General features: G+C 38.3%; 1 protein-coding gene across 1 annotated transcript in view; it reads right to left on the bottom strand.

Annotated features, from left to right (window-relative positions):
- The window catches only part of MYO1D (myosin ID), a 326,946-nt gene that overhangs the window by 178,834 nt on the left and 121,781 nt on the right, over nucleotides 1-26,331 (bottom strand). Inside the window, exons 14-16 of the mRNA XM_025996152.2 lie at nucleotides 23,473-23,605; nucleotides 11,681-11,847; nucleotides 1,131-1,338 (exon numbers count right to left, since the gene is read on the bottom strand). Of these exons, the coding sequence (XP_025851937.1) occupies nucleotides 1,131-1,338; nucleotides 11,681-11,847; nucleotides 23,473-23,605 (508 nt within the window). The remainder of the gene's footprint in view (nucleotides 1-1,130; nucleotides 1,339-11,680; nucleotides 11,848-23,472; nucleotides 23,606-26,331) is intronic.

The following is a 26,331-nucleotide window of genomic DNA, read 5'->3' as shown; positions in this document are numbered from 1 at the left end:
TTATGCTCAGGTTATGATCGCAGGGTTGTGAGATCAAGCCCTGTGTCAGGCTGTGTCCACACTGGAGCCTGCTTAAAGTCTCTCTCTCCCTCTTTAAAAAAAAAAAAATGTATTTAAAGTGTCTAACAATGTAAGTGATTAATGTCCAAAATACTCAAGGAATTCCAGCTTATTAACAAGAAAATGATACCAGCTCCAGGAGAAAAATGGAAAAAGGATACAATTCAGCAGTTTATAGGAAGAAAGCAAATACGCATTTAATGAGATGCTCAGGCTTAATGGTAACCAGAGAAATATAATGTATAGCAACAGTGAGATATCATTGTACCTATTAGTCTTGCAAAACTGAGGTGACTGGATGCTACTAGTCAGGATGTGGGCACACAGTAACTCCCTGAGTGAGCTGGTGCAAACTGGCAGTCCTTCCGGGGAAAAAACAGGCACTACTTAGACCAATCAGGTCTGTGTACACCCTCTGACCCAGCAACTTTTCTCCTGGTATATATCCCATAGAAAATATACATCTCACAGAGACACAGTATTTTTAAAAAGTTACATATATAATTTTTTAATATTAAAATTGTTCATATGGAAGGCTTGGAAATGGGTATGGCGGATAAAAAAAAAAAACAGGAGTGAGTGAATGAAGTAAGAAGGCCCCCCCAACCACCACCACACACACACTGAATAATGATGATTGCTACTATGATCTAATGAGCTTTAAGTCAGCACTCCCACTCCTCAGTCAAATTCTGGTGCTGGGTAATGATGGTGAGCAGGGGGTGTTAAACACATTGGCAAAACTTTTGAATTACAAGATTAAAAACAAGTTCTTTACCCAGTAAGGCTGAGGGAAAAACCCCAGTTAATTATAAGAGACAAAAAGTTGGCTGCTTCAGAATCTCTCCAACTTTAAATACCAGAAGATAAAACGTCTCGAGTTTTGAGGATAGAATAATTTTGAGTTCAGGCAGCCAAATAAATTTTCCATGTGTGAAGGCAACAGAAAACATTCTAAGATATGCATAGATACAAAGAATATGCCATTGTGAACATCAAAGAAAACATCCAACGAATTTTTAAGAACATAAAAGCAAGACCCGATCCTTATATATAAAACATAAAATTACCTTTTGTAGAAAGAGGACAATCCTTATGAGCATCTGGGCACGGAGTTCTTCCAAGGTAAACAGTGTTCGGGGTGTTCGAATGAAAATTTTGGTTTTCCCATAAGCTACGTCATCCTGAAAACCACAATGTTCAATTAGCTTCTTGACAGCCTCTTTGTCTGAAGGGAGGTCATGGTTGGGCCAGGTGAATTCAGAGATCATCTTGTATCTGTGTGAAAAATGAACAGGGTATACATTAAGAGAGAGAAACCTTATGGTCTCAATAGATGCATAAAGACAATTTAATAAATTCAAGACACTTCAAAGATGGAAAAAAAAAACCTTAATAATGAATTCTATTCATTAAGCTGATAAGAGATGTAGAAAAAGACTTTAATAAGAAACAACACTCCTCATGATAAAGACTCTTACTAAAGTAACGATAGAAGGGTACTTCCTTAATCTAGTACAGGCTAATTTACCAAGAACCTACAGCAAATATCATTCGTAAAATGGGTAACCTTTACAAATTCTCTTTATGCACAGAAATAAGACAAGGATGCCTCAATCACGGGTTTTCCAGCCAGCATAGAGAGACCAATAAATAAACTGGTATGATTGGGGAAGGAACAAAATTAACATTATTTATAAGTCACTTCAAAGGAAATGAAGCAGATATTCGGGTGAAACTATTACCACTAAAAGAAAATTAAGCATGTAAGATCAATATACAAAAACCATTTGTGTTTCTAGGTACAAGTAGCCAAGTTGGCTTCTTGTAAGGCAGCTTGCTACACACCAGCTTCTTCATGAATGAAAATGAGTAAGATGGAAGTCATAGGGTCACAGCCTTCTTTCAAAAGTGACCTTCTATTACTTTTGCCAAATTCCATTTTTCTAGAAGTAAATAATTAGGGCTAGCCCACATTCAAGGGAAGGGTACTGCAAAGGGCATGATGATGAGTACCAAGAGGTGGGAACACTGTGACCATCCAAGAAGGCTGCCAACCACAGTACTTCTCCCCCCTCCCATGCCAAGCTGTTTAACACATTTAGCCAAACCAGTAATTCTTTTCCTATACTGCATCTGAATTTTAATCCATAAGGAAAGGCTCCTCTTCCCACTCAGATTACAGAGTAATTCATTTACATATTCTTCTAGTAGTCAGATGTTTTCACTGTTTACATTTAAATCTTTCATCCACTTTATTTTGGTATACAGTGTGAGGTATGGATCCAAACTTACCTTCTGACAAGTGGCTACCCAGTTGTTCCAACACTATTTACTGAAAAGTGATTTAATATGGCATTTTAATCATATACTATGCTTTCATATGTACTTCAGTATAATTCTGGACATCCTGGTCTGTTTCACTGCCGTCTGTCCAGCTCTGCATCAGTTCCATGTGGTTTTAATTAGATGTCTTAAGTATATTTTAATATCTGGTGGTCTCTTCTCATCCTTTTCTTTACTTTAAATTTTTTTAAAGATTTATTTATTTATTCATGAGAGACACACACACAGAGAGGCAGAGACACAGGCAGAGTTTTGGAAAAGCAGGCTTCTCGCTGGAGCCCGAAGTGGGACTCGATCCCGATCCCGGGATCGTGCCCTGAGCCAAAGGCAGACGCTCAACTGCTAAGCCACTCAGGCGTCCCTCATCTTTTTCTTTTTAAAAGGTCTTTCTAGCTATTCCTGCCTGCTTATTTTTCTATGTGAACTTTAGAATCAATTTACGTAGTTCCAGGGGAAAACAATCACAAAACAAACAGATCCTTGCTGGTATTTTTATTGGGTTCCCGCATTAAAGCCATTAAATCTGTCTATGATGTTGAACCATCCTAAGAACAAGGGATGTCTTTCCACTTGTTCAAGTCTACTTTTGTGCCCCTTGAGAGTCTTTAAATGGTCTTCATAGGGCTTCACACATTTCTTGCTGAGATAATAGGTACCTAAATGGCTTCTGATCCCTTCTTCTTGATGGATCTCTCATTTCTTAGCTTCCATGACAGCGTGATCTCCCTGATTTCCTTCTGTCTCTCTGGATATTTCTTCTCAATCTCATTTTCTGGCTACTGCTCCTCCATTACCGGAACTCCAAATGTTGGAGTACCCCAAGGTCCATAACAGATTCTCTTCTATGTACGACCTCCCCATGTCACCTCATCTATTCCATCCATTTTATTTTGCAATTCATGAATTTATTATCCATAGCCCAGCTCTCAGTTCTGCTGCAGATGCATATACACAATGCCTAAATAACTCTTGAGGGCGTGTTACATTTCTCTTTCACTTTCCCACCTCAACACCCTCAGTTACTAAAGCCAGAATTGTTATTTGATCCCTTCTCTTTTCTATCAGTCCTTCTAATTCATCATCAAATCCCACTGGGTCTACCTCTGAAATATACTTAAAATTCAACTACTCTTGTCTTTACTGCAACAGTTCTGATCCAAGCCACCATCAAGCTTACTAAGATAGGCTCCCAAATTGTTTTCCAGTTCCTTCCCAATCCATTCTGCTAACTCAGCTGCTACAGTACATTCCTAGAATGCCTTACCTCATTTTTATCTTTTACTGCTCTTCTGCTTCAGCACTATGTACTCTAATCACATTGGCCTTCTTTAGGGTCCTGTAGTGTGGTTGCCTCTTCCTTGCATCAGAGCTTTTGCCTTATGTTGTTCCCGTTGCCTGGAATGCTTTTTAATCTACTACTTCAAAGGCTGGCTCCTTCTTATCCTTTAGTCTTTTACTGATATTCTTTCATCAACCATCAATCCCCATTATTTCTCTCTATACATTGGAAAGCCTACCACTCCCTTGCCAGATAGGCAGAGAAACAGAAACCAAATGAAAGGGTTCAAATATGAAGGGAGAGGTAATATCACGTGAAAAAAGGAAACAAAATCAGGATCATCCCAAATTCGTTGTAGAGCCAGAATAAGATCCGACATTTGGGCTATAGTACAGGTAGTAATGGGGTGTTTGAAGTTTTAGGCATATGACAGAAGCTGGAAATAACCACCTGCCACAATGCTCAGCTTAGGCATTCTTCCTTTCTTCCCGATGGTGAAATGACATGACCCCAGTTCTCCCACAAACTAGCATCCTGAACTTGTGAATTAAAAAGCTGAATTCATCTGCTTCCTGACAACTAGTATTATCTCCCTGAAAGACTTGAACAGCTTTTAAGGTTATCAGAACATTTAAAATCCTTCTTTCTCTTTTTTCAATAAAAGAAATGAAAATAAAGAAAAGTGACAAGTAAAAATTTAGGTTCAAATCTATCTTTAATAAACCTGTAGAATCTAAAAGCAAAAGCTGACAGTGGAAAAATCTTTTTCTTTTAAATTGTGGTAAAATTTACATACAGTAAAGGCACACCTTCAGGTATATAGTTCAACAAATTTTGAATATTTCAGCACCATGAGTCCAATACACACTGTCTATTGCACCCCACTTCCACTGCTAATTAGTTTAACTGGTATGACAATAAAATAACATGGCAATTTCTCAATCTGAACAAATTCATTTTATGTAAAGTGGAAGATAAAGTCTACAGAGTAGAAACAGGCTCTTTTCCCAGATGCACACTCCACAGTCTCACACAGCACCCTTCCTGGATGACTCTATAGAGACGACCTATTCTCAACTTACATAATCATCAATTAGACAGACTTGTCTTGCCAATTCTGTCTTTTAAAAGGTAGGTTTAACACATGTATTGTGATTATTAACATGTGTCCAATGTCTCAACTTTTAAAATATTTTCTATTAGGTATGCTTTCTTGCCGCTGCTTTTTATTGTTCTTGTCTTGGATATTGAGTTTTCTTTATTTCATTTTATTTTCTCCTTTGATTTGAAAGCCATCTGTTCAATTGGGAGCCAATACACTGATGGTAAGCTCAGAAGGCAACTGCCTGAGTTCAAATCAGACTCCTAAAGGCCACTATTTGGCTCTGTGACCTGGGGTTACTCAACCTTTCTGTGCCTCCATTTCCTCATCTGCATAAAAATGGAAGGTACCATCCTTTCCTTATCTGGTTGTCACTTTCAGTGACTTACTACTCTCAAAGCAGTGCAAATCTCTCTTTCGTTGATGAGATTGTGTTTATCTCCTTGTAAGCCCTACCTATCCTGAATGGTCTACCTATCCTGAATGGTCTGCCATTGTCTGCCTTTAAAATCCTTCCTCTTCCTCTCTTTAAATAATGATGGGGCTAAGTTATACCCAAAGCTCACCCTACAGATTATTTCCTCAGAACCTTGCAGAAAACACCAAACAAAAATACCATTTAAAAGAGGTGTATTTTTTTTTTTCTTTTAGAATGTAAGCTCCACAAGAGCAGGGAAAATGTTTTCTGTATGTTCTATTGTGCCTAGTACACTGTAAATGCTCAATAAATATTGATGATGGGAGGCAGTGAGTCTTGATGATAAGGTTGAGAAACTGAAATCCAAAAAAAACAAAACAAACAAACAAAAAACCAAAGCAGTGCCTGGGATATATAGTGAGCACTTCACATTGTTAGCCACTGTAATTATCATTGTCTTAAAATTTTTAATATACAAAAAGTTATTTTTATATGAAAATATATGATTATTTTTTCCTGTCTAGTTAATTATCATCCATATCTTTTCCATAAACAGTACAAAAGTCTTTACTTCTCTGTACTTTTCACTTCAATTTTCATTTTTGTTCAATTTTTACCAAAGGCTTTTTCCCACTTACAATGGACACGTTTAGATTTTAAAAATAGTTTCACTAATTTATTTATTTAATATTAGTGTTTGCATTCCATTTTTCTCTTCTGCACTTGTTTTTCCTTTTGCTCTAGAAGATTTTTCAGAGAGGATCTCTGAATAGTAAACTTTTTGAGCCTATATATGTCAGAAAATATTTTTATTGTACTCACACTCTTAAATTATAATTTGACATAGAATGAAATTTTTTTTTTAAGATTTATTTATTTGAGAGAGAGAAAGAGAGAGAGAGAGCCTGTGTAAGTAGGGGAGGGGCAGAGGGGGCTGGGTGGGGGGGAGAGGAAGAGAGAGGGAGAAGGGAGAAAGAAAGAGAAAGAGAGAGTCCTCAAGCAAGCTCCCCACTGAGTATGGAGCACAAAGCTTGGGATCATGACCTGAGCCTAAATCAAGAGCTGGCTGTTTAACTGACTAAGCCACCCGGGCGTCCCCAGCATGGAATAAAATTCTAAGCATTAAGTTCATCCCCTGTCACTATGAAAATATTGCTGCTTTGTCTGTCTGCATCAAATGCTGCTAATGAGAAGTCTGATGTCTGTATGATTCTCACTCCCTGGTAGTACTTTGTCTTTTCCTGGGAGCTCTAGTATTTTCTTTTATCTCTAACATTCTAAAAGTGACCATAATATATGTTTCATTTTTTAAGGATTCACATGCTTTACACTCAGTATATTCTTTCAATTTGAAGATTGTTGTCTTTTTCTGGTTCAGGAAAATTCCTGGCCACTATTTGTTCAAATAGTGCTCCCTCCCCTCTTCTCTCTCTTTCCTTCAGATGCTCCTGTTGAACAAGTGCTGGCACTCTGGATCGACCTTACACACTGCCTGAATTTCAGTACTTCCCATCTCTTTTACTTTGTGATGAGATCTGCAAAAACTCTTCAACTTGATCTTCCAGTTTACTAATTTGTTTTTAAAAAAAGGTTTACTGTAATTTTTTAAAATTGTGGTAAAATTTACATACAGTAAAGGCACACCTTCAGGTATACAGTTCAACAAATTTTGAAAAATGTATACACCCATGAAACTGACACCCCATCAAGATGCAGAACATCTGCATAATCTCAGAGAGTGCCTCCTTCTCCTTTCCCGTCAGTTCCCCCACTCTGGAACCAACCACAGTTCTGATGGCTATCTGTTCTTGAACTCCACATAAGTGGCAGCATGAAGGATATATTTTTTCGTGACTATCTTTTTTTGACATGATGTGTCATTCATTTATGTTGCTACATCAGCCATTCATCCCCTTAGCTGGCACTGTAATCATACTACATGTTGCTGACTCATTCTCCTACTGATGGACAATGCTCTCTTCAGTTGTGTTTAATCTGATTTTCATTTTCCAAATCTCTAATTATTCTTTCCAGTAATTACCTGTTCTTGTTTCTGACTTCATATTCCTATTCTAGGATCATAATTTTCTCCTTTATCTCTCTGAAAATATTAAGTAGGCTTATTCCAGTGCCATTTACTCCTTGCTCTGGTTCCTTGGGGGGTAAGGTTTGATATTTATTGAGCTGTCTCTTTTTCATGGTCTGGTCTTTCTCAGACGTTTTGCTGTTATCTTGTCTACTTCTACATGTCCTTCTGTGTACATCCCAGCTTTGGTTGGTCTTTTAAAACATGGCTACTTTTGCTTCCTGGGTGTTGGCCATCATGCCTACAATGTCCCCTTTGCAGCTATGGAGGTGTCACTTGTCCTGACCATTGCAGCTACCTCCTGGTGCTGTAGCTGTGGCAAACTTCTCAGAAACAGTATATTCAGGACGGTTTCCTGAATGGCAAAGGCAGTCTTTCCTTAAAACTGTGACCCTGGCTTACAACTGGGTCCTCACATCTGCTTCACATCATATTTAGGAGGGAGTTACATATCCAAGGTTCACTGTGAAACGCCCTTCTTGATTCCATAATGTGGCTGTGCATTTTCTTGGTTTTATATAATTTACATTATTTGGTTATGCTCTTGGAGTAGAAATGAATTTAAGCTTATGTCACTAAGACCACTATATTTAAAATTCACAGGTTCTTTTTAATCTTTTCTATTGTATTTTTATGTGTATGTTAGAAAACATATTCCAATCCTTATAGCATGTCTCCCATACCAAGAAACAAACACACCAAAATCTCCTGAATTAAATGTTAAAGATATGTATGCATTTAGAAAATTCCTTGTCTCCTCCAAATCAGGCTTGCTTACTGTTCTCCTACCTCAGCTACTCTCCATGGTTTCCCTTTGTCTCATGATAAAATATTTTCGGGTCAGCCCCACCCTATAGTTACACAATTCTACCCTGCTCAGTTCAATATTTAACTTCTGTTGATTTTTTATGGGTGATAATAAAAAACCAAATTATTCAAAAACCAACTTACTGAGCAATTGCTAGAATTCTAACGGTAATAACAACAGACTAGCAATCTTTCTAACATAATTTGACACTTTGAAATCGAGACTCAGGATGAACACATTTCTGCTCACAAAAATATTCCAACTCTTCAGCCTTAATAAGCAAATGAAAAATCAAATCTAAAGAATAGTATGATTTTAATAAGGAAAACGGCCAATTTTGAGCATAACCTTTTGATCAGTGTAAAATGAAGTTCGAATTTTCCAGGCTATTTTTTTTATCCATTCTAAGAGTCTCAATTTAGTGCAATCCCTTTCAATTCTGTGCAAAAGTGGCTGGACACTGGTGGAAAAAACAATAATGCTGGTGGTCTCAATTTATAGCCTCATATCTCACAAAGACTCTCAGATCTTCCTGACAGCAATCCTACCATACAAACCTGTGCTTTCCCACTCCCCAAAATGAGTGTTCTCATTTCCCCTCAAACCTCCCACAGCACCTCTCCTTATCTTTACTCCCCACTCTTAGCCTCACCTCATGCTTGGTTAAGGAAATTGAAGCAATCCAATCAGAACATCATCTTTGCCATCAGCCAATCTTTGGCCTTTCTACATCTGTATTCATATTCTCTGCCTTTTGTCCTGTTGCTATGGGGGAAGCATCCCTGCTCTTACCAAATGCTAACAAACCTTCTTCTTTTTATTTTTTTAATAAATTAATTTTTATTGGTGTTCAATTTACCAACATACAGAAAAACACCCAGTGCTCATCCCGTCAAGTGCCCCCCTCAGTGCCCGTCACCCATTCTCCCCCACCCCCCGCCCTCCTCCCCTTCCACCACCCCTAGTTCGTTTCCCAGAGTTAGGAGTCTTTATGTTCTGTCTCCCTTCCTGATATTTCCCACACATTTCTTCTCCCTTCCCTTATATTCCCTTTCACTATTATTTATATTCCCCAAATGAATGAGAACATACACTGTTTGTCCTTCTCCGATTGACTTACTGCACTCAGCATAATACCCTCCAGTTCCATCCACGTTGAAGCAAATGGTGGGTATTTGTCGTTTCTAATGGCTGAGTAATATTCCATTGTATACATAAACCACATCTTCTTTATCCATTCATCTTTTGATGGACACCGAGGCTCCTTCCACAGTTTAACAAACCTTCTTCTACCTGTGTGTGGGATTCTGGGCCTCGCCTTCCCAGGGATATCATGATAATCACCATGATCTCCCTTTCTCCTGCACCACTGGATTCTCCCTCTGTTCTGAATCAGCCCCACCTGCATACACATTCCTAGAATGTGATGTTTTCTGACCTCACATCCCACTCCTGCTTCCATTCTTCCCTGCCCTCATTTCCAGCACAAATTTTTAAGTTGTCTATAGGCATCCAGCTTCTCTCTTCACTTTCCCAACCTGTTGAAATTGGGTTCTGCCCAGACTTTTTGCCCCTGGTCTTTATGTTGCCAGATATAATGCTGAAGTTTCTACCTTTATCTTACTTGACTGCACAGCAACATGTGAGATGGTAACTACACTTTTCTTCTTGAAATGCCATCTTATCTTGGCTTCTGTGACATAATCCTCTTCTAGTATGTCTTTCTCTCATTGGTTGCTTCTTTTCTTCTCTTTGGTGATTCCTTCATGTCAGATCACAAACCTAAATATTTGAAGGAGCCTCCTTCTCTTCTCTATACAGTTCTAAGAATTTATATATCATCTCCATACTAATGACTCCAGTATATCTCCAATCTGTGCTTCTTTCTGGAACTCCAGATATGTGTATTTAATAGCTCACTTAATATCTCTACCGAGATTTTTAGTAGCCATTTCAAACCCAAGAGTCAGGAGACAAATTCTGATTCCATCCTTGCCCCTGTTCCACGACCTCTTCCTCAAGCTTCTGTTACCCAATCTTATCTCAGCAAATGGTGTAAGCTCACCCACGCCAAAATCTAATCATAATCCCTCACTCCTCTCTGTTCCTCTCTGATCTAGCCAATCCATGAGCAAGCCTGGTTAACCTTCCCCTAACATATCCTGGATCTGCTATCATTGGATCTATAATAAGCTCTTGTTCAAGTCACTAGGAAGGCCCCTCTCCTGGGCTCCTGTAGGAACACCCCTAAATGTCTCCTTGCTTCCTATTCACATAGAAGCCACAGTATCTCCTCAAATATCCATAAGATTGGGTTGCTCCCTGCTTAAAATCCACCAATGGGCTCCTGCCACATTTAGCCAAAATCTAAACTGTTTAGTCTGGATTATAAAATTCAAAATGATCTGGCCCCTGTCCACCTCTCTGATCTCATCTCATACCCCTGCCCTGTCACTGAGCAGCCTCCAACCACACAGCTAAGTTTGCTACCTAACACACCACACTTACTACCACAGTGGAGCCTCTCCCTCCCTGTTCCTTCTGCCCATCTGCCATTCCCTCTGATGTTTATATGGCTGGTTCTTTCCTGCCATTATTGTCTTCTTAGAGACTCTTCTGAGCACCCAATATTTTATCTAAATATTCTTATTCTGTGGAATCTGTAGTCTAGAACACAGGAAATGTTCAATAAGTATTTAGAGATAAATGAACAGATGGAATTTGAGGGACTTTGGAAGTCCCGGTTGTCAACTATCATTATCATTACTAACAATAAATAACAGCAGCAATGATATCTTACATATATTGAGTGATTGCTACAGGCCAGGTTCCATTCTAACTGCTTTATACCCACACACACACAAACACACACACACACACACACACACACACACACACACACAGATTCTCATTTATTTTTCCAGCAATCCTAAAAAGTAGTTACTATTATTAACCCCCTTTTAACACAGGAGGAAACAGAGGCATGGAAAGATAGTGTGATTTGCCTAAGGTCAAAAAGCCAAGAAATGGCAAAGCCAGGATTCAAACCAGGTAGACTAACTCCATGGTCTCCATGATTAAACTCCTTAATACTTTGTTATTATGGTAATTACTAATATCAGTAAGGATAAGTAGCATTAATTGAACATATATTTTGTGCCAGGCACCTGGCTTTTTTATTTAGGTTAATTTACTCCCCGCAACAACAACCTTATGATGTAATGTTATTAAACACATTTTACCGATGGAGAAACAGAGCCAAGGATATTAAATTTCTAGCCTATGATCACACAGCAAATGAGTAACATACCCAGTATTCCAACCTAGATATAACTTTTGAGTCCAGGTTCTCTCTACCAAACTACAATGCCCATATTTTCCCCCCAAAGAATGAATCTTTTCTCATGGTCCATAAACCATAAACTCAGGGAGACTCTTTTGCTAAGTAAGTCTTTCATATTTGCAGTTCTCTTGACTCTTATTCATTTGACAAGTACTTAGACTAATATGTGTTGATGCACTGTCATACGTGGGGATGACTCTGGAACTGTCAATGTCAGAGTTCTTTAGTCTGTTCTCACCTGTGAAGAAACTTCTCGTACGTCTGGCGGAAGGCAAAACCTGCCCGCCGCACCCTCACATTTTCCAGTAGCCCAAGATATTCTACTTGGTGCCGGCAGCGCTCGTCATCAAATATCTGTGGAGATTTCTTGTCGTTGGGTTTGATGCAACGTACATAATATGGCTCCTAAAGAAATAAATCAGCAAATGATAAGTTTCACTGGAGAAAAATCCCAAACTAAGGATGCTAACATGTAATTAGTGTTAATTGTGTCAAATTAAGCTCAGTGCCTCTAATTTCTCAGGCATACTTGTGAATAAAGTAGTTATTCTCCCTTTCCCTTCAAGATTGGGAGTTCTTGTGCATTTAGCTAAAATTTTGTTTTATTATATTTTAGGATTCACCAGGAACCGTATAAAACTAAAGAGTAAATAACTGAAATACGTAACCACTGAGTTTATGTGTATTTATGGAAAGATGGTTATAAAGTAACAGAAAGAGTAATTTAATAGAAAGAAGCAGGAGAATGGTAAAGATGAATTGTAACGAAGAACATAAAGCCTAAGGACAGCCCTGGCACATAGTAAGTGCTACATAAGCATCAGCTGCCACCATGGCCACCACCACCACCATCATCATCACATCAGTTTGTGCTTCTGAAAAAGGTATTAACATTTGTAAGTAGAGTTACAAAACCTCCTGTAGGTGTCAGTGACTCTAAGAAAGAGCCTAGCAAGAAATTTCTCCCTTTGGGCCAATTAAGTTTTGTACCATGCATTAGATCATAACTTCTTTTAAGTATAAAACTGTGCTGGCATAGATCCTGGTCTGCTGAAGGTAACAAATTATCACTGGATGAATCAAAGAGGTCAAATGTATCCTGCTTACAAGAGTAAAGAGTAACTTTCTCTGATCTATTACCTATCAGATACACAGATGTACTTTAATTAAGAGTTAGAGTCCTCTGTAGATAATTAGGCAATTTGGAGCTCCACTGAGGGCTAGAGGTAAAAAGAAGTAGTAAATAATTCAAGGAGAGAGATTTGAAAAATGTGAAGTCACTTGCATTCTGAGTGAATTTTCAACATCAATACCAGAAGCTCCAAGTACAGATTTATCATGCTGCCTTCCATGATGGAAAAAAAATGCCACTTTTCCCCTTTTTTCTAGGTTCTGCTGTGTTCATTTCCTATTCCTGCCACCACAGATTACCACTGAAACTGCTTTAAAGCACAAAGTTTAACAAAAGTTAAAATGGCTGCACTAATGCTTCAGCAAAGCTCGATTTTTTTTTTAAGATTTTATTTATTTATTCATGAGAGACACACAGAGAGAGGCAGAGACATAGGCAGACTTCCTGCACAGAGCCTGATGTGGGACTCAATCCCGGGACTGTGGGATCAACGCCCTGAGCCGAAGGCAGATGCTCAACCGATAAGCCACCCAGGCATCCCAAAACTCGATTTTAAAGTCACTTTCCCCCCTCATCCAGAAAGCTCCCCTCCACCCTTCTTATCCCTTTGTTTCAGGAACCTGGTACCACCCTAAAGATGTGATGGAGGAGGCTGGTAGTACATACAGGATTCCTGTCAAAACCTGCAAGATCCTGTATTTTCCTATAAAATTCCCCAGTCCTTTCCTCCCCAAGGGCTTGTGCTTTTTGAAGGCCATAGCCTGCTGCAGCCTCCTTTGCCCAGCAAAGCAATAAATTTATCTTTGTGTTATATTTTGGTTCTGAAGCACAAAGGTCAGTTTTCTACACCACCACAAATTTAATGGTTTTAAACAACATAAATTTATTTTCATAGAACTCTGGAGGTCAGCAGTCTGAGATGGGTCTTGGTGGGATAAAAATCCAGGTGCCAGCAGGGCTCTTATTTTCTAGAGACTCTTAGAACCCACTTTATCTTTTCCAGCCTCTCTAGAGGCTGCTCACATTCCTTGGCTTGTGGCCTCCTTCCATCTTGAAAGCCAGTAATGGCCCCCTGAGTCTTTCAAATGATATCCACTCTCTGGTTCTGACTTCTGCATTTCTCTTTCCCTTTGAAGGGCTCTTAAATTTACAAAGCGCCTATCTGGATAATGCAGGATAACCCATTTATTTTAAGTTCAGCAGTCATGAACCTTAACTCCATCGGCAACCTTCATTCTACCTTGCCATGTAACATAACATGTTTACAGGTTCTGGGATGAGGGCATAGATAAGCTTGGGGGGCTGTGGTATAATAATAAAATCTCTCTCTCTTTCCGGACTTTGTCCCAGGTTCCTGGCACAGAACTTCTAAAACCTTTGGAATTTCCTCAGTGGTAGGAGTGTCTTTGTTATGCTAATGAGGTGACTCATTCCCAGCTCCCAGTATCCCTTCAGAATGGGGGGTAGACATCAAAAAACTCTCCACAGGATTAGAGAGGTGGGATTTTCAGCAGTCTGACCTCAGAGGAGGAGAGGAAGGCTGGAGGTTGAGTCTAAACATGGGCTAATGATTTAACCAATCATGCTTATGTATCTAAAGCCTTATTTAAAAAACTCAGACACTGAGGCTCCAATGAGCTCTCTTGCGGTGAACATATCCATGTATGGGGAGGGTGATGTACCCTGACTCCATGAGAACAGAAGCTCTTGCTCTCCAGATGTCCAGACTTTCTAGACCTTGTCACTGTGTGCATCTTTTCATCTGGCTGTTCAGGTAGTCAGTGTTAGAATTGAACTGAACTCCGTTAGTGTCAGAGAACTGGTGCTGAAATGCAGAGGCCATTATTCTGCATAGCACACACCTGCTTTTTCTCATCACATTTGTGGCAGCTTTAAAAACATCTGCTTAAAGACAGTGAAGAATTAAATTATGGGGCCAGAGTCTAGGAGGAGGAGAATGCTAGGGAGGTTTCCAGGTTTGAGGCTTCCTTTTCCCAGGAGAGTCAGCCAACTCCAGAGGAAGTGGATGGGATCTGAGTAGAGGCTTTGATAGCTTCATGGGGCTAGGAGGAAAGAGATCAGAGTGTAAGGCCTGAAAAGGAGGAGGTCATGGGTATTTCCCCCTTACTTTGGGCTGGGATCTGAAAAGGCTGCCGCTAGCAATGAGGTGAGTCAGACATAGGCAGTCCCTCACAGGAACCTGAAATTGGAATAGTTGATTTAGAATACTAGTGCTCTTAGCTGCCTAAAAGGAGCAAAGGTAAATCTTTATTGGAGAAAGATTACATAAACCTGGCTCTCCAGTCGCATCTATAAACAATTTTGCCAGTATAATGTTAGGAGCAAAATAAAAATTAACCAGACACATAAGGAACCAAGATAATAAGAATTAGAAACAGCAAAACAACATAGAAAATAAACAGACCTGCAGGAATCCAGATATTGGAATTATCAGAGATAATAAAATAACTATGCTTACCATGCTCAAGATGACAAAAGACAGTATTGAACATTTTTTAGAGAACCAGAAACTATAAAAAAGAACAGAATCAGATGAATAACTCGGGCTGAAAAATATAATGATGGAAATTGAGAAGTCAGTGGATCAACTGACTGATGACTGATCCACTGACTTCTCAATTTTCATCGTTAAATGAAACATTTTCTGGGAAGAAATCTCCAAGAACAAAGCATGGAGAGACAAAAAGATATATACAAAAGAGAGGTTAAGAGGCACATCAGATATGGTGAGATGATCTGAGTAACTCAAGTCCTAAGGGAGAGGAGATAGAAGAGGCAGAAGCAGCATTTGAAGAGCTCATAGCCAAGAACTTTGCAAAACTGATGGAGAACAATTGAACTGTGACAAACTAAAGAAATCCTACAAATTATGACCAGTATTAAAAAAAACAATCTACACCTAGGAACGTTTTAGTAAAACTTCTGAATACCAAAGAAAAGGAGCCAGAGGAGAAAAGATCATTACTTCAGGAGCAACCAGTAGACTGGCGGCTGACTTCTCACAAGAAACAAGAATCAGAAGACAAAAGCAGTACTATCCAAAAAAGAAAACAAAACAAAACAAAGTAGTACTATCTTTGAAGTACTGAAAAAACAGCCAATGTAGAATTTTACACCCAGCAAAAATATTCTTCACGAATGAAAGCAACGTACAATATTTTTAGGTAAACAAAACCAGAGACTTTGTCAACAACAGATTTCAGATATAACAGGATGAAACTGAGGCATAAGAAAAATAGTCCCAGGGATCCCTGGGTGGCGCAGGGGTTTGGCGCCTGCCTTTGACCCAGGGCGTGATCCTGGAGACCCGGGATTGAATCCCACGTCGGGCTCCCGGTGCATGGAGCCTGCTTCTCCCTCTGCCTGTGTTTCTGCCTCTCTCTCTCTCTCTGTGTGTGACTATCATAAATAAATAAAAATTTTAAAAAAAAAGAAAAAAAAAAAGAAAAATAGTCCCAGATGAGGGTCACTGACACAGAAAGAGAAAAAAAAAAGTGATAAATGAGTAAATCTAAATGGATACTGACTATAGTAGTAGTAACAATAATGATGATAATGCCATCATTTTGCTGGTTATATAAACACACACACTCAAAAATAGCATAGATCTAAAGCAAAAACAGAAGGTACAACAAAGAGAAGTAGACAAATTCAGAATCACAGATTTTGTCACTTTTTGGCACAGACAAAACAAAGACATTAGTAAGAATGTAGAAAAACTGGACAGCAAGGTAACAGACTTGACCTAATGAATATACACAGAGTATAATGCAAATTATTTTCATATACATAAACAAAACACGTACATAAAGAAAATTTAACAAATTTCTAAGGAGTATATCTCCTGAACAAATGAGATTAAGCTTGAAATCAATAGGGAGGGATCCCTGGGTGGCGCAGCGGTTTGGCGCCTGCCTTTGGCCCAGGGCGCGATCCTGGAGACCCGGGATCGAATCCCACGTCAGGCTCCCAGTGCATGGAGCCTGCTTCTCCCTCTGCCTGTGTCTCTGCCTCTCTCTCTATGTGACTATCATAAATAAATTAAAAAAAATTAAAAAAAAAAAAAGAAATCAATAGGGAAAAAATAATTAGAAAATCTTATAGGTTTGGAAATTAATATATTCTGAATGACCTTCGGATAAAAGGTGAAAAAGAAAATTACAGTGTAAATTTAGAAATATTTGGAACTCAATGTGGGCAAATTCATACAGTTATGTGGGCAAAGTAATCTTTGTATAAGGTATCATTTGACTAGCATAAGTAACTAGTGAACAGAAACCAGTTAAATAGAATTTTACCAATAGTAACTGATATGCACAGGAAGTGTGAACACTGGATTAGATGTTAATGACCAACTAAGGGCTGGGGGAATGCTCTTCCATCCTGTTTAGTAATATAAAATCTCCTGTTAAGGAATCCAGTGGAAATACTTTCTCTATATTTAATCAGCATTTTGTCTTAATTTATAAATGCCGCCTCCTCTCTCATTTATAAATATCCAGACTGACTCAGCTTAAGAAATCCTAAATTTGACAAATTCAAGTGTCTTAGAAAGGTTAAACTGCAAAAGTTAATACTGATCTCATTCTCTTGTATGTTTTAACTTGTTTCTCCCTATATTTTATGAAAAACATTATGAAAGTATACCGATCGGTATATGCATTAGCCAGAGGACACTGTATTTAGACATTTAACCATTTAACTTGCTTTGAACACTGCCAAATAGAGTCACAGGCAGATTCAAGTTCATTTAATAATTCACTAACATCTGTTTAGGGGGTGCTTTATTAGACACCAAGAGGTATATAAGATTAGTAGAATTCACTTCCCATATTTAAAAGACCAAGAATCTAGGTGGGGAGACGAGGCATGCATTAATACACTGTACAGACTCTGAAACCAAGAAAGGAGTCAAGACTTCCACTTTTGGTGGTGGATGATTAAGCAAGGCTATCAACCTTCCTGATAACATCACTAGGAAAAGTGCTAGATAGATATGGGGTGGTGGTGGTGGGGGGATCTTAAATGCATCAAAGAGCTAATAAGCTGAGATGAGAAGACTGCAATCTAAAGGGGTGAGACCAGCCTTCAGAGGCTGCTTTCATCTGGACAGACAGCCATCAGTCTACCACAGCTGCTGACAGCCTTGTGGGGCGAGGGGGCTGCAGGCTGGAAGCTAAGGCCATGGAGAAGGGACACTGGTCTGTAATCCTGAGAAGCTAACCCTGGGAATCAAAGGGGATGGAAAACAATCTGGCCCATCACTAAGCCCACTCTAGGCCCTGAAATTGGATTGAGGTGATCCCAGATTATCAGAATTTGTCTTATATCTTTTTAAACTCAACTTTCAACTCTTGTGGATTCTTTGATTTGACAATTTTTATCCATTTTTCCATTCATTGTAATCACTATTACATTTGGGTATTTTCCTATCATCTTAATTTGTTTGCCCTGGCTTTCCTAAATTCTTTTGTCTCCTAATTCTTATGTTTTTTAGAACTGATTATTTGCTTCCCATTTTGGCTCTGCCCACCCCCAAGAGTTTAGAAGTGATAACCCCATTTCTATTCTTTTTCATGACTACATGAGGACATTTAACATGCATTTGTGTGTCATCAGGATTATAAGTTAAGCAACATTTTTATTATTTTCCTGAACAACCAAGAACCTTAAACACTTGAATTATAAATCACCCACACTTCCAATTTATATGCTACTGTTGTGCTATTTAATTCTAATCTGTATTTTTAACCAATAATATATTGCTTTACAGTTTATTTATACACATCCATCTGTTTACCAATTTCTTTGCCCCTCTTTTTGCATTTCAGTCTTTCATTTTATATACTCTTCCTCTGGCCTCATGCATTTATCCATTAGAATTTCCTCAAGTGTACTTTTAACTCTTTTTCATTTTCAGAAAGACTCTTTACTGTGTCTTTGTTCTTCCCCCCTCCTTAAACTCCTTAAGTAAGCTCCACACCCAGCACAGAGCCCAACATGGGCCTTGCACTCACGATCCTGAGATCAAGATCTGAGCTGAGATTGAGAGCCAGATGCTTAACTGACTGAGCCACCTAGGCGCCCCTACTGTGTTTTTGTTCTTGAATATACTCTCGGTATACTTTAGTTTACAGTTCTTTTCTCTCAGCCTCTTATTCTTTAAAGCAAATCTGCTTTTAATGCATTTTCTTAGCCTTTGATGTTCTGGGATTTTACAATGTGCTTATTGTAGATTTCTTGTAATTTTTCCAGTGTGGGATATACCAGACTTCCTGACTCCATAGTATTATCTTTCATCACTCTTGAAATTCTCAGCAATATATATTCCAATATTGCTCTGCCCAACCTCTCCTTTCCTTGGGTAACTCTAACTAGATACACATTAGACCTTTTCACTTTCTCTTCCATGTGTGTTAATAGTGTCTCCTTTTGTTTCATTTCTTGGTCTAAGAAGAATCCTAGATAATTTCCTTTATTCTTTCTTTCATTTCTCTATTCTCTCTTCAGCATTGTCTAAACTAATACTAAATCTATCTGTTTTTTAATTTTAGTTTTTATTTCTACCAATTGCCTACTTACTTGCTCTTCCTTATATTTTTAGGCCTTTTATTTCTTAAAATGTATTAAACATTCTCATATTGTTTCTAATAATTCCACTATAAGAACTTTTGATGACTGAATCTTGTTTAGTCTGACTCTTGCACGTGGTACTTTGTTTATGGGTGTAGTAATTCTTTTTTTTTTTTTTAAGATTTATTTATTTATTCACGATAGACATAGAGAGAGAGAGGCAGAGACACAGGCAGAGGGAGAAGCAGGCTCCATGCCAGGAGCCTGATGTGGGACTCAATCCTGGGACTCCAGGATCACGCCCTGGGCCAAAGGCAGGCGCCAAACTGCTGAGCCACCCAGGGATCCGCAGTGTGTAGTAATTCTTAATGGGAATTCCTTATATTCCTGAAAACATTATCTGTGGAAATTCTTTAAGGTCCGGTATGAAGGTGGTTTCTTCATGGAAAAAAACTGCTTGCTTCTATCACATACCTGGGGATAATACCAGGCCTGGACCACTTTAAATTGTTGGCTTAAGTTTTTTTGCCACCTAGATAGTATGAATTTGGATTGAAACCTCATAAAAACTGGCTTATGATTATAAATTTTCAAGGAATGTTTAATATAGGCAGTTTTTCTTTCAGAAATAATGAGGGATTATTTCTAGTTCATTCTCGATGTATCCCTCTGAGGATGCAGCCCTTTGGAGACCTATCTGTGTTTGGTGTGCATGTGCATGTGTGATCTCTTATTAGACACACTAATTTGGGCAGGCCCTGGGCTTCACGTGGAGGACCCAGTCTTGAATACCTATAGTCACAGTTACCTACTTCAACAAATTCCCATAGAGACAGCATATTATTTTTCCCTTGACTTCTGCCTTCATTCATTCCCTGGCCTGCATATTCCTTACTATCTTGTTAGTTTATGGCTGCATTCAAAAAATTGATTTTTATGTTTTCCCTAACATTTTAGTTGTTTTCAGTTAGCTTTAGTAGGCACTTTCTTCACCATGTTCCTAGAAAATGCATTACTCATATATACTTTTAAGATCTTTCTATGTTCCTTGGTGAAACTGATCTCATTTTATTTTTTTGTATTAACCTACTATGAAGGTAATATTAATCTCATAAAGAGTTGGGGAGTGATCTTTGTCCTATCCTCCAAGACAGTTTGTATATAATAGGGATTATTGGCTTCTTGAAGGATTTATAAAATATATCTGTAAAACCATCTGGGCCTCATGTTCTTGGCAGAGGTGGAATAAGGCAGCCTTCTAATTAGTGATTCAGAGTCTTTAAGGTTACGAATTTATTCAGGTTTTCAATGTCTTCTTGAGTTAATTTTGATAACATTTTTCTAGAAAACAAGTTTTTAAAATTCTTTGGCATACAGTTGTTCACAGTATTTTATGCCTTCTAAAATCTCTATAATATATGAGGTCATATCCTTTTTTCATTTGTAACACTGCTTTGTCTTTTTTTTTCTATCAGTTTCAGTAAAGGTTTATCTATTTGACTAATTTTTTTTTTTACCTCTTTCAATTATTATTATTTAAAAGTCATTTTGTTGCTTCTTTAGATTTTCTTCTTTGGAATTCTTTTTTATGGATTCTGGAGTGGAGAGGTGAACTTAACTCATTTACTTTCAACCTTGTTTTTCTTAGCAGTATTCTAAAGATTTTGTTAAATTCTTTGTCATGTAAGTCCAGATATTTTATAATTTTCATTGTGATTTCCTCTTCAACTGTGAGTTACCTAGGAGAGCATTTTTTTCAAGTTCCCAAGCACATTAAAAACATTTTAATGCTGCTTTTATTTTACTTGCGGTGAGAATGGAGATTGTGCTCTATATACATTGGTTCAAATGGTTAAGACTTTCTTTGTGATCTAGCATGTGGTCAATTCTGGGAAATGTTCTATGCATACTTGAAAGGGATATATATTTTCTTCTATTCCCTGGGTGCAGTATTCTTTTGATTTATTAAGGTTTAAATTTGATTTTCAATGCTTCTGCATTTTTACTAAGGATTTTGTCTGCTTGAAATAACTTTCTGGTACAGTTGGTTTAAAATCTCCCACAAGGATTATGGACTTGTCACTTTTTCCTTTAAATTTTTTTTGTTTTTGTTTTTGTTTTTTTTTTTTTTTTGCTTTATGAAGTTCATGGATAATCACACCTATGTTGTTACATATCTAGTTAAAAGTGGCTTTATTGTCTTGGGTATTTTCATTTGATTGTTAGGAGTCTCTTTATTAATATTTTTTCTTAAATTCTATGTTCTCTCATATTAATAATGCTTTTAACCATTTTGGGGGGAGGGAAGGGCTTGATTTTTTTTTTCTCACCTCTTTGTTTTTCATCTTTCTTTACAGTGTTATTTAGGTGTCTCCTGGATGAAGCATACACCTAGATTTTCTATCTATCTAGTGCTGTTGGTCTACCTACATGTACAGTGAATACCAATTATTTAGATTTATTTCTATCATATTATTTTGTATTTTCTAAAAGTAAAATTCTCCTTTGCTGCTTCCCCACCCACCTGCCTGCCTTCTATGGGGCTAAGAGGTTATCTCCCTCTCTCCCCCTCCTCCACAAACACACAGATTGAGAAGCCAGCAAAGGCTGCCAGGCTAGTTGCCTAACCTCATATCCAGCACCTTTTTTGATACAGAGTACTTACTTCTAGCTAGGTACACTGCTGACCAGAATAAAAATGCATTTCCCAACTTCCCTGGCAAGTAGGTGTAAATGATATGTAGCAGATATGCTGCATGAGAGTCCCAGGAAGTCTCTTTGAAAGGAAAGAAGCCCTAGCTGCTATCTTGGGCCATTTAAGGATGGACACCAAGCACTTGTATGATAGAAGAGAAAGAGAGAAGGAACCCGGGTCACTAACAACCTTCAGACTGCTATACCAGTCCTAGGATACCTTCTGTACCTTATCTATGGAAGAGAGAAATAAATGTCTCTTGTTTAAGCCACTTGTTTGGGGGTCTCTCTTTCATTAGCAGCTGAATACAATTCCTGATACAGAAATTATAGATTGTTCTACAACTTTTATTTTTTTTAAATGTACATTTAACTACCAATTTTAGAAAATAAAGGTGATTCTTTTCTAGTTAATGAAGTAAACCTAATATATTTTATAAACTATTTGTAATATATTCTATAAACAGGTTTTATTATAAAATTCTGTGTTCAATTCTGTTTCTTATTTCACATGCCTTTCCTCTAGGGTTGCCTTCCCTCTTGTGGGACAGGCAGGTTGGAGCTGACATGCACAGAGAAGCTGAGAGACTTACAGTGGTGATCTGGTCTTCGGTTCTGGTGTCCTCACCCCTGCCTCTCTGGAGGTTTGATTCTACAAGCTAACAAACCGTGCTTATTTGTTGCTATATGAGGCCAAAGGATCCTGCATTTGCCTAATTTATCCACAGTGAAGTAACCAGAAACAGTACAGATTTAAATTCATAGAGAGGAAATTGGTTAAAAATAAAATAAAAAAAAAAAGAGATAACAGAGGATAAAATACATAGGAAAAGCACTAGAAGACAGAGATAAAAATGGAGGAACTAAAAATAATGAGTCCTGGAATGCCACCTCATTTATCAAACTTGTCAACAGCAGCAGTTAAGAGTAGAAATCTGTTCTTTATTGGGGGGAGGGGCAGAAACACAGACTAAAGTTATCAAATAGAATTACACCTGAAGGGAACAATCAAAAGCAGAAACAATCATCAATAATACAGCATTTGATTTCTGTTTACAACAGAACTGTTGTAACAGTTTACAACAACTAAGACTGTTTACAGTAGCTATTTACAACAGCCTAAGAACAATACTTAAATATTAAACTTCCTCTTGAAACTCTATCTGGTCATTCTGTATCCGGACATGATATATGGATGGCATATTACTATTTAATTTAAGAATTTTTTTTAAGCCACACCCTTTCTTTGGTACAGGGCTGAAGCTCATTTTGTCAGGCATATGCTCTACTTTATACATATACTTTTTTTTTTTTTTTAAGATCTCACTAAGACTTTCTCCTTGTCAACAACCATAAAAAGCTCAAACTTAAGAAGCATTTCACCTGGGACAAAACTGCTTCACCCAGCCATGTTAAAAAAAAAATAGGAATAAGAATTCTAGAATAACATTCACTTTAAATAGATGTTTCAGTCTGATTTAATTACCTGAATGGCAAATCACACATACATTCTCTACAACATATATCAAGAGGGACCCTATGACAGCAAGTGGTGCCAACTAGCATCGAAAGTGGCCATACAATGGGTATGTGGAAAAGAAAATAATTACCTTTGATGCAAGGTTGTCCACTAAAGCGATCATAGAATTCTTAAACAAGGTGGCAGCGGTTAGAGGTCGCTTGGTCACCTCTGTAATACTCAGTTTGCCTTCAGGCCACATATTCTTCAGCACAGGATTTGAACTGAGAAGCACAGAGAGAGCAATGTGAAAATCACCTTCAAATAAGCCGAACAGAAACTGCAAACCAATCCCACTGTGTTGTACTCTGGGAGTCACAAGTGGACTACAGACTGTACTCACAAGGCCTTATTGGAAAAAAGACTTCATCCAGAAAATTATGCTGAGAAAGTGTTGTGGCAGATACCGTACGACAGACGGAGAAGATGTGTCCAAACTATCCTACGTTTAAAAAAATTCCTGGGTCCCTGGCTGGCTCAGTCAGTTGAGCATGTGACTCTTGGTGTCGAGGTCATGAGTTCGAGCCCCATGTTGGCGGTAGAGATTACTTAAATCAATAAACTGAAAAAAGAACTCTTTAAACTTCTTTAAAGTGACATCTAGGACCCCCAAATAGGAACGGCTCTTACAATAGATACATAAAATCAAAAGGGTTGGGTGGTACTTGGAAGAAGGACAAGCCACTAGTGAAAAAACTATGCTCAGTGGCATGGCAGAGAACACGGGTGTGAAAGCGCCTTCTCATCGGAAGAAGGATTCACACAGAACAGGCTATACTACAAAAAGTCAGCTCTGTCTCATAACACAGGCAGGAATATTAAAGAACTATCGCCTTCTAGTAAACCCCTTACTGCAGCTGAATTTATTCACTCCCTTATTGGCAGTTACAAGAGTTTACTGATGTGACACTATGACTGTTGTCCTGCGAGTCCCATAATGTGTAACTCAGGCCAGTTTCAATGCTAAATATCACATAAAAACCATTATTTGGCTTTGTGGGGATATTTTCAAAGACACGTCTGATGGTCTCATCTCTGATTTTCTTCCTGTTTCTTTCGAGTACTTCTGATTTTAAAGTAATTGGAACTCAAAATGCTGCTTGCTTCCTGGAAACTTCTTTCTCTCTTTTTATTTGCGGACAGTTGACCCATGACATTACACTAGTTTCAGGTGTACAACACTATGAGTCCGTATCTCCACAGGTCATGAAGTGCTCACCACAAGTGTTGGTGCCATATGTCAACCTACAACGCTGTTTCTCAGAATTTTTTTTAATTGGGGACTGAGAAGAGAAAGGACTCAGCAAGGACACTCACTGCTAACTGTGTTTACCACTGCCGTCATTTTGCCCACTTTTCTTTCCCTGGTGTAAAATTGAGGAAACTGAAGTGGTTCCCCAAATACCCAGTAAACCTCTGCACACAGAGGCTCAAAGTAAGAGCTGTGAAATGCCAGAATAGATGACAAGAGAGCAAAGAGGATAAATGGTGGCCTAAAAGACTGAGTGGTGTGTGAATGAGGACAGAACAGCACTCCCAACCCTCACCACTGCTAGGAAGCACTGCTGACTACCATCAAAAGGGGTGGTAAAATAACAGTAATCTGTGTGTGGCTCAGGGACCCTGTTTTATGCCTTTCTGGTCCTAGTTCCTGATTTTCCAATGATGCACCTATCAGGAAAAAAAATGACTGCATAAACCTATATTGTTTCTCCCTAAAATTTCCATTCTAGTCTTTAGCTGAGAGAGAATTCAAGGCAGTGGTTCTCAACCCTTAGTGCAGAGGAGGCCTGGATGTCTTCCTAACACTTACTGAATAGAATTTCTAGAAAGCAGAACATGTATGCTTTGAAAATTCTGATGCAGACCAAAGAATGAAGATTGCTGACTTCGGTCTAGGCAGTTTCTAACCCAAATTCTACCTTCCACCTATGTTGGCCATATTTAGAACTGCTTTCCATATTTTACCTCATAAATGGAGGGAGAGGGGAAGGTTGGAAATGAAGGAAATAAGGTGTTTATTATGATTATTAAATAGAACTGACCCATAATGAATCAAAACAGACACATTATAATCATTCTAAAGAGAACAAACTTTGGGACCAGTAAGTCATGCATGTAATATTAATAAAATAGTTTTCAAACCTTTAAAAGAATGCTTTTCTTAAAAGGGAAGCTTATTTATCCAGAAACCCCGTAGGTTTAATAAACAAGACAGAACCTATCTGGTTTAGTAGTGAGGTAGTGAAGAGTTAAGTCTGTGTACCTGGCATTTCACTGGCTTGCTCCCTTCCTCTTTCCATTTACATACACACACGTAGACACACATGCACACACACATGCATGCAAGTATACTCTTAAGGTCTATAGAACTAGAGATGCAAGGATTACTCTTTAAACATATACATAGAAAGGACTGGAATTTTGGGAGGTTGTTTAGCCATGGAAGCATTGAAAAGTCTCCAGAAGGAAAGGAAGCACAATCCAACACAATCTAGGAGGATGGTTTTAGCCAAAATAAATCCAAGACTGCCCCATCCCACTGGCAAGGCCTTTCCTGTTATGCAGATACATACAAAAAACTGCAGTCAATAGACCTTTAATCACACCTTTGCAAGACCATCCCTATTGTGAACCAGATTCATGAGCCCAATGCCTTTAATTGTTGGATTTATCCAAGTCCCTTTGTTCTGATTCCATGCTTACCAAGCAACTAAGCATTCTGGATTCTATGGGTAATTTTTTTCACTGTCAATTAATAAACTAGAATTCTTGCTACTATGTGAATTCCCAAGCAGGTTTTCTAAGAGAGGAGAACTGTCATACCAATGCAAATATTCCATTCCGTGTGATGGTCAGATTTTTCACTGGAAATAAATCTATATGTGGCTTCGTTTCTACATTGGTCCTGTGAACTTGGGATAATGCGCATGAGTCCACTACTAGGAGG

The sequence above is a fragment of the Vulpes vulpes genome, chromosome 2 (genome assembly GCF_048418805.1).
Source record: "Vulpes vulpes isolate BD-2025 chromosome 2, VulVul3, whole genome shotgun sequence".
Taxonomy (NCBI): Eukaryota; Metazoa; Chordata; class Mammalia; order Carnivora; family Canidae; genus Vulpes; species Vulpes vulpes.
The sequence above is the reverse complement of the archived record's forward strand: the minus strand, read 5'-3'. Positions and strand labels throughout refer to the sequence as shown.